Source organism: Panthera tigris, chromosome X (genome assembly GCF_018350195.1).
Source record: "Panthera tigris isolate Pti1 chromosome X, P.tigris_Pti1_mat1.1, whole genome shotgun sequence".
In the NCBI taxonomy this organism is placed as follows: Eukaryota; Metazoa; Chordata; class Mammalia; order Carnivora; family Felidae; genus Panthera; species Panthera tigris.
In genome coordinates, this window is record NC_056677.1 from 113,025,254 (window position 1) to 113,039,366 (window position 14,113).

At 53.1% G+C, this 14,113-nt stretch overlaps 1 protein-coding gene across 2 annotated transcripts; it reads left to right on the forward strand.

Moving 5' to 3' along the window:
• The first annotated feature begins 2,783 nt into the window (after positions 1 to 2,783).
• ZIC3 (Zic family member 3) lies at positions 2,784 to 13,766 on the forward strand. 2 transcript variants are annotated; one of them, XM_042974557.1, is made up of 3 exons: positions 2,784 to 3,840; positions 4,976 to 5,139; positions 13,274 to 13,766. In XM_042974557.1, exons 1-3 carry the CDS (start codon positions 2,784 to 2,786, stop codon positions 13,421 to 13,423), a joined length of 1,371 nt encoding a protein of 456 aa, XP_042830491.1. In that variant the 3' UTR covers positions 13,424 to 13,766. The 2 variants fall into 2 exon arrangements, with proteins under 2 accessions (XP_042830491.1, XP_042830490.1); XM_042974556.1 differs by lacking the exon at positions 13,274 to 13,766 and adding an exon at positions 5,979 to 6,446.
• The last annotated feature ends 347 nt before the right edge of the window (positions 13,767 to 14,113 follow it).

A 14,113-nucleotide genomic window follows, 5' to 3' on the forward strand; every position in this document is an offset into this window, starting at 1 on the left:
AACCCTCGCCCCAGCGCCGGCCGTGCTGGGGCCCGACAGCCACCCCCCACCCCAAACCCCGAGCCTAGAGAACCGCTCTCCTCTGCACTGGCGACGGGAGGAAATCCAAACTTTTTCTACGCCACTCCGCGCCCAGGGTCCGTGGGGGTCGGTGGGAGGTGAAGAGAGGTAGAGGGAAGGAAGGATATCAAGGGCAAAGGGAAAAGAAAGGGGAAAAGAAAGGAGAGCAATCCTCCCTTTCTGTAAACCTGACTCCGGGGAATTCATTTGCATGATTTAGGCATATTTGTTCTCTGAGCCCCCTCCCCCCTGCAAAGAAACCTTCTGCTGAGCGACACTGAACCCATTCTTGGAGAGCCTATTTTCAGTAGATGTAATAATTTAAGTCAGTGGTGGACTCACCTCCCAACCTGGGGAGAGAGCTGTGGATGGAGAGGGAGATTGGGGTGAGTTTGGGGGGGAGGGGGTGTCTACGGTAAGTGTGCTACGGACAGGGCTACCCCCGCCCCCCCCCCCCAGCAAAATGGCAAAGAAAGAAGGTGAAGTCTTGGCCAGGCCTGGCAGATTGGGGGGCAGGAAGTAAAGGGCTGCCGTTATAAAGCGCTGCTTGAGGCTGTCTCTCCCAGCGCCTCTGAACTTGATCAGATGTTCTGTTTCCTACAGAGAGATGGCGGCCAGGCTGTGAGGCTGCCTCAAGGCTCAGACTTTGGGGACTCGGCCCGTTGGAGATGTGACAATCCCAGCCGTGTTTCTGTGGGCCTTTTCTTTCCACTCCCACTCGCCTGCATTCTTTGCAAACGCACTGCCGGACAAAAAAAAAAAATAAAATGAGTGGATTTATAGCCCTGTCTGAACCTGGCCATTAAGTCCAGAGAGATCATGCACCAGGCGGGGTGGGGGTGAAGTGGGAGGGGGTGTGATTGCGCGCACAACAACTCTGGGAAGCAAATCCTTAAGGGGTAAGGATTCCCGAGGTCACTTGGTGCTTCTCCGGGTAGGAGGGGACGAGAGCAAAGCCTTGGCTGTTCAGAGGGAAGAAAATTCCACCTCACCGTCCCCATTCCCGCCCCCCGCTTTTGCATTTGAAAATGTTGAGAATTTGAAGCCGATTACCCTTTGGGTTGGAAACCATGCTGATCCTGTGTGTGTGTGTAGTGAGTTTGCTAGGCTATGCAGCGTGTTGAGTGCGTCGTGTGCGTGTTTCGTGTGCACAGGCTAAGTATATTCTGTGCGTGTGTAGTACTTTGTGCTTGTGTATGTGTCTTCTGGGCTGTGTGCGTGTATTTAGTCTGTTGTGTGTTTGCCAAAGCGTGCGCCTACGTCTACTGTTTTGTGTGTAGCTTGTTGTGTTACTGGGTTGTGTGTGTTTACTGTTGTGTGTTTGCTGTGCTGCGTGCGTGTTCCCAGCTACGTGCTTGCGTTTTATATATTTGCTATGTTGTAGCTGGTGTGTCACATATGGGGAGGGGGGGCAGGGGCAGCGGCGACTGTAGCCACCACTCACAAACCGAAGAGTCAACGCTTGGCTCAGACGGAAGTAAGGGAGATCGGCTCTAACTGTAATCGTTTCCCGTCGTTTGGGCCTCGGACGGCCAGCGGCAGCTCGGGGCCCGGACGGCGAGCTGGCCGGGCTGGGTCGGTGCTCTCGGGGCCATCGGGGCCCACAGTGGCGTGTGGGGAGGACGCGGCTAATGGGCCGCGAACGTGGAACTGCTACGCCCGCCGCGGGATCGGCGCCCTGCGGGCGCCAAGAGGGCACTTTCTCAGGGTGGTGAGGCGGCGGGGGGCCAGCGCCGCGCCGACGGTGGGAACGATCCTTGCGGGGCCAGGAGTGCATTTGGCCAAAGCGGGTAACGCGCGTGAGGGGTGCTGGTCCGCTTCGGGCCGGAGGCGAGCCAGGGAGAGGCCCAGCCCCGCCCCGCCGGCCGCCGATCGAGCCCGGCTCCGCTTCCCCACAGCCGCGCAAGCCCCGCGGAGCCCACTCGCGGGCGCCGGGCCGCCGCCGCCGCCTCACCTGCCAGGCGCCGGGCCACGGCCCAATCAGCGGCGGTCGCTCGGCCGCGGCTGCCATGTTCCCCGCTCCGCGCTGCCAATCAGCGCGGCGGCGGCCAATGGGCTTCAGGGCCGGGGGTCAGGTGACCGCGGGCCAGCTGCCTCCCGATTGGCGCGCGCCGCGCGGCCTCCCGCTCGGTTTATGTGAGAGGAGTGAGTGATTGACTTTATCAGTCCAAGGACATTACTCTGGAGGCGAAGAGGCTGGGACTCGCGCGGCGAGCGGCGAGGACCGAGCCTGCCTCCAGCCCGCTGCCCGCCGGCCGGCCACGAGCCGGCTCTGCTACTAAGCGCAGCCCAGCCGGGAGGCCCGCGCCGAGGGAGCCTTCTGGCCCCGCGGTGCTGCGCTCTCGGGGAGAGGAGGGGTGCCCGGGACCGGATTGGCCAACTCCGCCCTCCACTTATTATTTTGCTTATTTTTCTTTGTGCGCGCCTGTTAGTTTGTTACACCAGATCTAGTCCCAGAGTCTTTTCTCCTCCCTTCTCCCCGCTCTTTCTTCCCCCCTCCTCCCCCCCCCTCCTGCTCCTCTACTTCCCCTCCTCCCTCCTATCCTTCTGCAGGAGACTCTCCCAGCGACGGAAAGTTGCGGCCCCTGGCACCGCCTCGGGGGTCTCCCGGCAGTGTCCAACCGCCGCCACCCGTCTCCGACGACGGCACTTCGAAGATCTCCTCCTTCGCCCGCACCCTCGCTCATTTCAGCGCTCTCGCCGGTGCCCAGAACGCCCCACCCATGACGATGCTCCTGGACGGAGGCCCGCAGTTCCCCGGGCTGGGAGTGGGCAGCTTCGGCGCGCCGCGCCACCACGAGATGCCCAACCGCGAGCCGGCGGGCATGGGGCTGAATCCCTTCGGGGACTCGCCCCACGCCGCCGCCGCCGCCGCCGCCGCCGCCTTCAAGCTGAGCCCCGCCGCGGCTCACGATCTGTCTTCGGGCCAGAGCTCCGCGTTCACGCCGCAGGGCTCGGGTTACGCCAACGCCCTGGGCCATCACCACCACCACCATCACCACCATCACCACGCCGGCCAGGTGCCCAGCTACGGCGGTGCAGCCTCCGCCGCCTTCAACTCCACGCGCGACTTTCTGTTCCGCCAGCGCGGCTCCGGGCTCGGCGAGGCGGCCTCGGGTGGCGGGCAGCACGGGCTCTTCGCCGGCTCGGCGAGCAGCCTGCACGCTCCAGCTGGCATCCCCGAGCCTCCTGGGTACCTGCTCTTCCCCGGGCTGCATGAGCAGGGCGCCGGGCACCCGTCGCCCACAGGGCACGTGGACAACAACCAGGTCCACCTGGGGCTGCGCGGGGAGCTGTTCGGCCGCGCCGACCCGTACCGCCCGGTGGCCAGTCCGCGCACGGACCCCTACACGGCCGGCGCGCAGTTCCCTAACTACAGCCCCATGAACATGAACATGGGCGTGAACGTGGCGGCCCACCACGGGCCCGGCGCCTTCTTCCGTTATATGCGGCAGCCCATCAAGCAGGAGCTGTCGTGCAAGTGGATCGACGAGGCTCAGCTGAGCCGGCCCAAGAAGAGCTGCGACCGGACCTTCAGCACCATGCACGAGCTGGTGACACATGTCACCATGGAGCATGTGGGGGGCCCGGAGCAGAACAACCACGTCTGCTACTGGGAGGAGTGCCCTCGCGAGGGCAAGTCCTTCAAGGCGAAGTACAAACTGGTCAACCACATTCGAGTGCACACGGGCGAGAAGCCCTTCCCGTGCCCCTTCCCGGGCTGCGGGAAGATCTTTGCCCGCTCCGAGAACCTCAAGATCCACAAGAGGACCCACACAGGTAAGGGGGAAGGCAGGCGGGCGCGGGGTTGACCGCGGCCCCGCGCCACCCAGCCGACTTGCAGCGCGAGGGAGAGGGGTGGCGACCGGAGAAGAGGGGCGGCGCCCCGCGGGGGCCGTTCGGAAAAGAAGCGCTGTCAGTGCCCCTCCACCTCTCGCCCTCCCCGCCCTGCGGCGCTTTTGCCCAGTTCTAACTTCCCGGGCTGACGGCCCCGCGGTCTCGGGAACTAATTGGAACCTCCTCGCGCCCAGGAACCAACTGGCGCCGCCTCTTTTTGTCTCTCTCTCTGGGTTACTAGGAAGGGACTCCGAACGTGTTGAGAGCGGATGGCTTACCAGCGACTCCGCTCTCGGCACACATTCGGGGAGGGCAACCATAGAAATGCTAATGAAAACTAACTTTCGGTTACTTCCGCTCTTTTCTCCCCCCTTGATTGGCACATCTCCTCATTAAATGACTGATACTTTTGTCAAACTATTTTTATTTGGAGTTCCAGGTTCAATTCAGTCCTCCGGGAGGAAAGCTAAAGTAGAAAAGGCACCACAGTTTCGTGGCTTGTTCAGAACATCTTGTAAAACTGTCCGGAGCCCCTGGATTGATATAGTTTTCTCTTTTCCAACGTTAAGTACGCCGACCCGTGCTTTTTAATACTGGGTTTAGCCAAACCGCTGCCTTTGAAAGAGGCGAATTAAAAGGTACAAAGAAGGACCCGAACGGGATTGTCCCGTCCCCGGCCCATTGTCCCGCCCGGGCTGGGTTACATCGCCGAGGTGGCGGCGGAGCGTTGGCCACGCGTTGGGAGCCCCGGGCCGAGGGGGGCGGGGGGGGGGGATGGAAGCACAAGTTAGGGGAAACTTTGGAGGAGCCTGAGGCTTCCCCATCCCGCGCGAGAACAAAGGGACGCGCAGGTTCCGGGCCGGCCGTGCCCCACCCCCGCCCGGACCGGCACTCCCCAGCCCTGCAGGCTCAACCCGCGCTCTCCATTTTTCTCCAGGGAAACGAGATGCCACGGCCGCCCCCAGTCGGCGCTCCCTCTCCGGCCAGACCGCAGGGCGCTCCGTCTCCCGCTGCTGGGCCCCGGGAAGCTCCGGGCCCTGACCGCATTTCCCCCCCTTTGCGTTTTTGCCTTTTGCAGGTGAGAAACCTTTCAAATGTGAATTTGAAGGCTGTGACAGACGCTTTGCCAACAGCAGCGACCGCAAGAAGCACATGCATGTGCACACCTCAGACAAGCCCTATATCTGCAAAGTGTGCGACAAGTCCTACACGCACCCGAGCTCTCTGCGCAAGCACATGAAGGTAATTACCTCTTTATTAGCGGTCGGCGGTTTATAAACACTCGGCCCGACACCGGGCCGCGGAACGGAAGCGCCCGCGCTGCCAACCCTGTATCCTCCACGTTAAATCCGATTTGCTCCAGCGGTGACACCTTGAACCCATTTTGGGGACCCGCGGGGGGGGGTGGGTGGGGAGGGCGGGGGGAGAGCACGGTGGGGAGGGGGAGGGAGCAGAGGGAACAATTGCTTGTTTACTGGGAAGCTCTAACCGAGCTCGCCGGGGCTTGGGGTTGCGGTGGCCGCGTCTTCCCGGCACTGCCCGCGGTGGGAACCGAGAGAGTGCCCGCGCCGAACCCGGGGGTGGGTGCTTCCTTCGCTCTACAGGGCAGCCGACCAAACAATAGGGCCGAGGAGCGTGGTCTGATTCCCACCCATTTGTCTGAGACCTCGAAGTGCCCTGGGCGCCTGTGCCACCTTTTTCTCTGTACCTGCTTTCCCAAGCCGCAGCGGGCTTGGTGAAACCTGGGCCGGGAGTGAGTGTTCCATAGGGCCCCCAAGACTAAGTGCTCATCCCACTCCATCGGCGGAGAAAGGGCAGGAGTGAAACCCAGTGTTGTATTCCTTTTCCATGATGCCAGTCTTAGGGCTGAAGCTGTTCTCTTGGCGACCATCTCCGGGTTTTGTAGACCTCGGTAATCCGGAAATTCAAAACAACCCCCCCCCCCCAAATCAGCGGCATTTCTCGTCTAAGTGGGTCACTGGGCGGTCTTGTTCCTACAGTGCTCGAATTCTGCTCTTGTTTTTGCTTGCACGATGCCAGTTGGAATTATATTCATTATAATATATACATGTTAATTTTAGGTTCATGAATCTCAAGGGTCAGATTCCTCCCCTGCTGCCAGTTCAGGCTATGAATCTTCCACTCCACCCGCTATAGCTTCTGCAAACAGTAAAGATACCACTAAAACCCCTTCTGCAGTTCAAACTAGCACCAGCCACAACCCTGGACTTCCTCCCAATTTTAACGAATGGTACGTCTGAGGACAAACACAAACCCTGTTAACCATAGAATGGACCAAATGCATTTTAAAAAGAAAACTGAGACCAATCAGACGGAAATGGAGTTTTAAGGCGAGAGGCCACATATAGGGTTACATCTTGTCAATTGCAATTGTCCAGGAAGGTTTTGGGGGCAAGATCCAAAAGTAGTCATGCCCTATTCTCAGGAGTAGAAAATACGTTTTGGCGTTTGAAGGATTTTTCAAAACAAATCTTCTCACTGCTTTTTCCTCCCTTTTCTCTTGCTCTCTGCACACCCCATTCCTAAGCTCCTTCAGTGCATTTTAACACTTGTCCTGTTTCTTGAGAGGAAGTTATAGAAGGCTTGTTGGTGGTGGTGATGTTAAACGATGGAAATTCTTCGCCTTAGTGGTGATTGTTTAAACTCTCACAGTCTTAAACCGTGCCAAAGTCCTGTTATGTCTTGAACTTTTCCTCAAAGCATTACACTTGTGAATGTATTTTTGTCTAATGGGGTCGAAACTGTTGTTCGGTATTTTTTCAGGCTGAGGATGTGATGTTACTCTACGGATTGTGACGTTTAGTATACAGTTGCCTTTTGTAATAACTTTTTTTTTTTTGTAAATACATATCCACTGATGCCATATTTATCGTTTGTAATTTAATTATTGCTACAAGTGCCGGGAACTGAACAATATTTATGGAAAAATGTTTTCTAACAAATGCTGTACAGCTTTTGATTATAACTGCTTTAGCATTAAATTTTATTGTTTTGAAAGAAGAACACAATTTACAGTTTTTGAACCACTGACTCCTTTCTCTTGTTTTGTAACAGCCTCCTTCTACAAAGAGGAGACGTAAGCAAATGAAATCTTGTTTGTTGGTATTTATAACTCACGCAGATCCCTTTTTTAATTGTTAAATTATTTTTCTATTGCAGTATAGATTCCTTATAGTGTCAGCTTCCATCTGGGGAGACCCTCCTTTCTTTATCTCTAGCTCAGATGGTTGTTTAACTGCGAGTTTAAATGTGTTTGTCCTGGATTTTCGGCATGCAAATCAAATATTACTGATCAGTTCAGTTAGTGGCCATGACATCTCAATCTTGTATTTTAAAGACTGAGAAGCTGGATTTAATCATCCCTGCCCTCCATATATAAACATAAGGTAACCTAATGAGTTTTATGTCCCTTAGTTTTTTATTACCTTACATAAAAATGAACATTGTGGCAGGATGCATGTCTGTGTAATCTATCGAGAGATCACCCATATACATATATACGTTTGTATCTATGACTTATCTAATCTGCCTATCAAATCTATCTAGCTATCTATATATTTTCAAAAGTAAGCGTATGTCTGAAACAGTGGTGATGAGTAAGGCCAGTCCAGCCGTGCTTACTTACGGTTAAAGTGCTTCTTAAAAAGACCCATAGTCCATTGACAATTTTGGAAGGCAAAGGCTGATTTGTTTTGCTGTATATAGTTCAATTCACAATTATCACAATTCTTCATAACATTTTTATAGCGGTGTGATAACTGCAGCGGTTCTGAAATGATATTATGGAAAGAAAAAACATTTGCAAAATATGTATTTTTAAAGTTCATGGTTTATAGGCACAGATGTTAAGAGCATTGTTTCCATTAAAATCAATAACAATGAAAAATGGTTGTTTGCTTTGTGATAAAATATTAACAATCCATTTAATCTTCAGCGAAGCAACTCATTTGGATAAACAGTTCTTTTACAGTTATGTGAAAAAAAAAAACCTGATTACTATATTGGGGGGTTGGAGTGGGTTAGAGTATCGAGAGACTTTAACTAATTTAGGGTGCCGTTTAATATTGAGACCCCAGTCTCTGCATGAGTAACCAGCTTGCAAATCAGCAAATATAATGGTGGAGATAAGGAATTGTAAAGAATTAGAAATGTAATGAATAGGTTTAAGTACCTCCTTCTCTTGAAGGGAGCAATGCTCTAGGTTTTTTGGTGGCCATCAATTTGGTATTATACATAATCATTTTGAATTATAGAATCTTGTTTATTGTTCTTTTTGAAGAAATAAAGTCTTGGCACATCTTATTTATGTTATAACATTTTTGTATTTAGTGCCCGCTTTTTTTTTTTTTCCATGTTCAAATAAATCAACCTTAAATCGAAATGCTGAGAGAAATGATGGTGATTAAAAGAAACTTTGATTTCCTGGATACAGTTGAAGCAGCCTATTTTCAGTTATCTACTGATCTTTGTCAACAATTATTGACAGTTTCTAATTGCAAACTGCTCTGATGCAATTTTTTGTCTGTGGAGAATGGGGTTTTTTGCACTTTTCCTCCACCAATAGACAAGGCAAGGGCCTGAATGCCATGAACAGAGAGATTGGGATGACTTCACAAGCGATGAGCAGGTAACCTGGTCAGTATACCACTTCTACCCCAGACATTCCAATCTTGACCTTGACATTGAGGGTGCTGGACCAAATTCCTATTTCAGGATTTTTCCTTCACTTCAAACCCGAGGCCGTTTTAAATGCTCAGCAAGTTTTCAGAAAGTCTATATTCATAATACTGGCTCTAGATGTGTTCCAATTGAAGTCTAAATCGTGTTTTTCTTCTGAAATAGGCACCGAACTTCCACAATTTATTGTTTTCTCCATAAATTTCCTCTCCCAACTTAACCTAATCTTACATGGGAGTTGAGTGATGGGTTGGTTCCAAGTTTCTCTCAGAAACTTGCCCCCCGCCCCCGGCCATTAAATATACCAAATATCTCTTTCGGAGACATAAATCAGAGTTTGATTTTTCCTTAGTAGACTTGGTATTATTCTACCATAAAATTTTGCCATAAAGCATTGTGTCCTAGGAGGGGAAGACAGCAATTAACAATGATGATAAGCAGCATTTTGATAATGAAATGGCTTTGCCCCTCTACATGATCTGCTGTAATTGTGGCGTAGCGTCATATTTCTCAAATAGTCTGTGTCCTCTGCCCTTGTCATTTGTTGGCAAAGAAAAGTTTATTTTAGTAGAAAACTTTTCACAGATATTTTTTCCTGTAATCTGGGAGTGCACATTTATATTCTTGAATTTTCAGTCAATACCTTAAAGAATAAGCACCTCCCCCCCCAAACAAAAAACCTTTGCAACCAACCCTAAAGATGGATCAGCTGGAAACCATGAATGTCAACTGGGCTCTTAGTGATCTACCTGTTATTTTCCTTCTTGCACCTGGTAAGACCTTTGTTAAAAGTCCATTATCTTTTCCAAAATGGGTGGTTTAGCTTAAGATTTCCACTGTTGGGTGGGGAAAAGGGAGGTGTCTATTTCCAAGCAGACAGAAGTCTGGCCTTCATCCAGTTTTGAAGGTTAAAGATCAGGGTCCAGGCTAAGCGGGACGGTCGGTCTTAGCTACTGGGAAGGTTGGAGAGCGAGCAGGGACCGCCTCCGCTCACAAAGCCTCCCAGGAAAGTTGTGCTCAGGACCTCCTCGCCCCTCCCCCCTCCTCGCCTCCAGCTGTCCCCTTGCCTCTTTGCCCCTGGCACCCTCTCCTCCCCCTAAAACCCCTTCCCCGCCAAACCGAAGAGGAAAGTCGAACGGCCTCTTGCCGCTTAAGTTTCTCTGTAAGAATAGCCCCCGGTGTGCCATGCCCTGAAGGGCGGCTTCTCGGCCCGGCAGCCTGGCTGGTTTTCTCTGGCTGGCTGGCTGACCCTCGAGGCTCAAGCCTTTGCCAGGGCTTTGCCCCAGGGACCAGGCCGGCCGTTTCGGAAGTCAGGGCTCCGGCTCGGCGTTCCTCGGGCCCCTCGTCGGGGCGCCCAGAGTCCCTGTGCACACACCAAGCTCTTGCAAGTCCCGGTCGAAGCTCGGGCGGGGGGCGGGGGAGGGGACCTCGTTTCCTAGGGTCAATTCTCTCGCGGTCTCGGCCCGCTGACCCTTTGACCTCCACCTACAGGGCCCTTGGCGGCCGTAAGCCGGCGGTCGCCCGGGTTCCGCGGACGCTTCGCGCCCCATCGCCTCCCGGCCTCATTAGGCCGGCGGGGCTGTAAAGCAGGAATCAGCCGCTGCCTAATCCGGACCTGGGGTCAATACGAGCCCAAACAATGGTGAGCTCCGAAGGCCGCAGCGTAGCACTGGCCGCAAACTTTGTGTTCATTCATTTTCTCCGGGCGGTGGGGGAGGGAGGAGAGGGGAGGGAGACACTCGGACGCCCGGAGGCTGCTCCCGGCCGCCGGGGCTCCTAAGCCGGCGTCCTCCGGCCCGGCCCTCCCGGTCTCTCCGCAGGGCCCGGACTGGAGGGGGGGGGTGGTGAGGCCCGGGGCCTGGTCGGCGGCCCGCGCGGGGGGTGCGAGGGTCCGAGGGCCGGCCCGGAGGGGGCTGCCCCCGCGCCGGGAGCGGACTTTGAAGTGGGTTTTTAGCGCGCACGTGCGAGAGCCGGGCCGGGGCCCGAGCGGGGACCCGCTGCGAGGAAAGAGTAGGCTCGGCCCGGGCCCCAACCCCTCCCCCGCTCCCCGTCGCTCCGGCCTTTTCAAGCCCGCCGCCCCCCCCTCCACCCCCACTCCCGCGCAGGCGCACACCCCGCAGCCGTCGAGCCGCTCTGGCGGCCGGGGGGTGGGGGGGGTTGGGGGGAGAGTTGAAAGCGGCTTTGCAGCGCCGCGGCCTCGGCGGAGCGGGGAGGGGAGGGGAGGGGAGGGGTGTGGGGAAGGGGGGTGGTTTTGGGGGCGGCTCTCGAGTGGTGAACATGGCGGCCGGATGCGAACCCCCGCGGAGCGCAGCAAAGCGCTGACTGCGGGCTGCCGAACTGTTGTGTGCTTTAAACTCCCTCGTTATTCCCCGGCTCCGAGCGCCTCGCGGCAGAATGTAGATCGCGGCGGCCGAACGCAAAATTGTGAAAAAAAAAACGGAAGCGAAGAAGTTCTTCCAGGGCATTCTGGGCGTGGGAAGTTGGCGAGCCTTCTGGGGGTTGGGGCTCCCAGGGGACTTGGACTTGAAACCCGCCGGAGGCCGCCCCACCCTCCCGTCCCGCTCGAAACCCTCTCCTCCCGGGTCGGGGGTGGGGGGGGGGGGGGAATGCCATTTTGAGTTCTTGTGCCGGGTCGGGAGGCCACAGCACCTCCGAGCCCCTAAAACTGCCAATGTGCGGACACTTTCTCTGCCAAGGACAATGGCGGGGCCCCGGGAGGGGAGCACGCAGGTACCATTTCCGAATGAAACGCCCCTGCTTCTCGCCCGAGAGGTGCCATCGCGAGTTCGAACCTTACGCGTTGCTCGGGCCCCGTTTCCTGCATATCTCATTTAGCCGTGGGCCTTTGAAAAATGGCACTGTCGCAGCTTTTGTGTGTGCTGGGAACAGCTGGCGATCTTACGCCAAGTGGGGGGGGAAAAAGGTCACAGTCCCGAAAACTTTCATTCAGCTTTTGCTTAAGTGCCTAAATGCCGGCGGGTGAAAGAACCCGCGGTAGCTCTGGGATCTGAGGCTCGTGTTTTTTTCTGCAGAAAAATGTTGCACATTCACCTTCGGCCGTGTGTTTCGTGAGGACGGGGGAAAAAAAAGTGAGATAAAAGGAGGTAGTTGTGGACCCCCGCCTCCTCTAGGAAAATAAGCGGACGAATTCTTTCAGGTTGCGTCTTCGTGGAGGCCGAGAGCTAAAGGAAAAGGCAGCCTTCTTGGGGCCGCCCACTGTCAAGTATTTGGGCACCTGAAGGTGTGGGGCAGTTCCCGGGGGGCCACCTTGGGAAGGGTCCCAGGTGGGTGGGCAGGTCATTAGCAAAGCTGGCCCAGATCTGGGGGGGAAATCTGCAAAACAGTGCCTTTATCTGCAGAGAACAATTGATGGGGTTGTCTTTCCTCCCTTTCAGTGCAGAAAGAAGACGGCTTTGCAGCAAGAATTTGGAATATGCATTTAAGTTGTCGGGCTTTGCATTGGAAACCCCTGGGCAATTAAAATCATAGGCATGCCTTGTAGTATTTTCTGTCCTTTTCTTATGTGTAATTCCTGCAAGTCAAAGGGGCCGGAGCCCCTTCTGCAGTTTGGAAACTTGTTTTGAAATTGCCACCAAACAGATCTTTTTTTCAACCCCCCTTCGGTTGAAGTTTCCTTCCCGGGCTCAGCCACTCCTCCCCCCCCCCACCCATGGAGTATTGACATCTTTGAGAGATCAAAGGAAGTAGGTGGTCCTTGGTCTATACTTTATTTTTCCAGTGCTGTAGTTGGAACCCTGAGGTTTGGCTTTCCCCTGGGTAAACCTCTTGGTGCTGAAAGTGTGAAAGATGAAAAGTTCATTAACTTGAAAAAGCTTTAGCTGATGGTTAGGCACTTTGTCTCTCTCAGAACCACAGAGCCCAGATTGCCTCTTAAGTGGACGTTAAAATCAAGCTAAAGATGCGCTGGTGAACTGCCTCCCCTGGATACCTGCGGTGTTCTTTGGGTCATTTGATATGGTAAAGCTGGTTGATTTGCATAGGGGTTATGTGAATGGAATTTCTGCAAATCTGGATGAGTGATAAACCGGTAGAACTCTCATATTTGTTGGATGACTCTGAAGGGCACTGCTTTTTCCCACTAAGGCTTGGTTTCTATCATAAGCGTCGAAATTTGCAGCTTGAAACCCACTAAGTTTTCAGGAAACATTAAAAGGGGGGGGAGTGGTTCAGGGTACTTGGGCTAATAGCACAGGAGCAAAACTTCTTTGAATGAGATTCAAGAAACTCCTGTTTACAAAAACAAAAACAAAAACAAAACCTACATGTCTTAACAAAAGAAAACATCCTTCTTTAAAAATCATGTAATAAAGCAGACAATTTTGCATGGTGTTAATGTGATGACACGTCAACCTGTTGACCAATGTGATGAACAGAGAGAAAGGTTGAGCTTACAGTAAGTGTCAAAATAGCCATCAGCAGAAGGCAAGTTTATTATGTTTGATCTCGGATAGGCTGTATATGTTGTCTAACGTGTTGTATTTAAACACAACGTCTGTAAAGATCATTTGCACGTACGGTGTTGAAAAGATTCCATTGTGTTCTATTATAAACTAGCATTTGAAACAATTATTTCCAATGAACATTTTAAGAATTTTTTCTAAGCGTAAATACAGCCTGTTTTGACCTGTCTGCAGTTCACTTTTTGTTTTTTTGCCAGTGTTGTCCTGCTTGGTATCCGGGACAGTCTCTAATTCCTGACGAAGAACTTGATACTGACGTTGGTATGCAGCAGCCAGCCCTCCATAACACTACCTATCCTAAATGCAGGGTTCACGCCCAACCTACTGTGCAAGAAATGATTTACTGATGAGGTTTCAAAGAAAGCCACATCAATTTGGATGTCTGTTACCTTGAAGCGATCATTGTAAGAGTAGTAGCTTCCGGAGGTATGAAAAAGACTATTTTCTTCCTTTGGTGTATTTCAGTCTGTGTTGAGCAATCATTTGTGAAAATGGAAAAGCGAAGCCCCTCTCCCCCCTCCCCCAGCCTTCACACCCTGCCACTTCAGGATTATCCATGGGAAGACTGGCCTGATTCATAACCCAGTGTGTATTATCTCATGCATTGTGTTGACCTTGTTGAAAATCTCTTTCAAATACCTGCATCGCACACGTGGGGCTAACGTGTTGAAAACTAGAAACACGCGCGCTTGTTCTGTTAATTTTGTATGTTTGTGTTCAAAAAGCAGTATCCGAGATCCCTACAATTGTTGTTTGACCTGAATAAAACCATTAAAACGTTCTGTGATTATTGTTTTATTACAGTGACAACTACAACTCCTAAATAGTGTCGACCCGACCTGTTGAATTGGGACAGCGTATATTCTATTCACATGTAGTTGGGCTTCCCCTGAGCGATGAACCTGGGGGAAAAAAAACCCAACCCGCTGAACAAACCTCAACCAACTGTTCTGAGCTCACAGTGTTTTCCCAGAGGGACTCAGGGCCAGGTGCTGGGGAAGTCAGGGGAAAAATTCCAAGTCAAGGATTGATGGGGT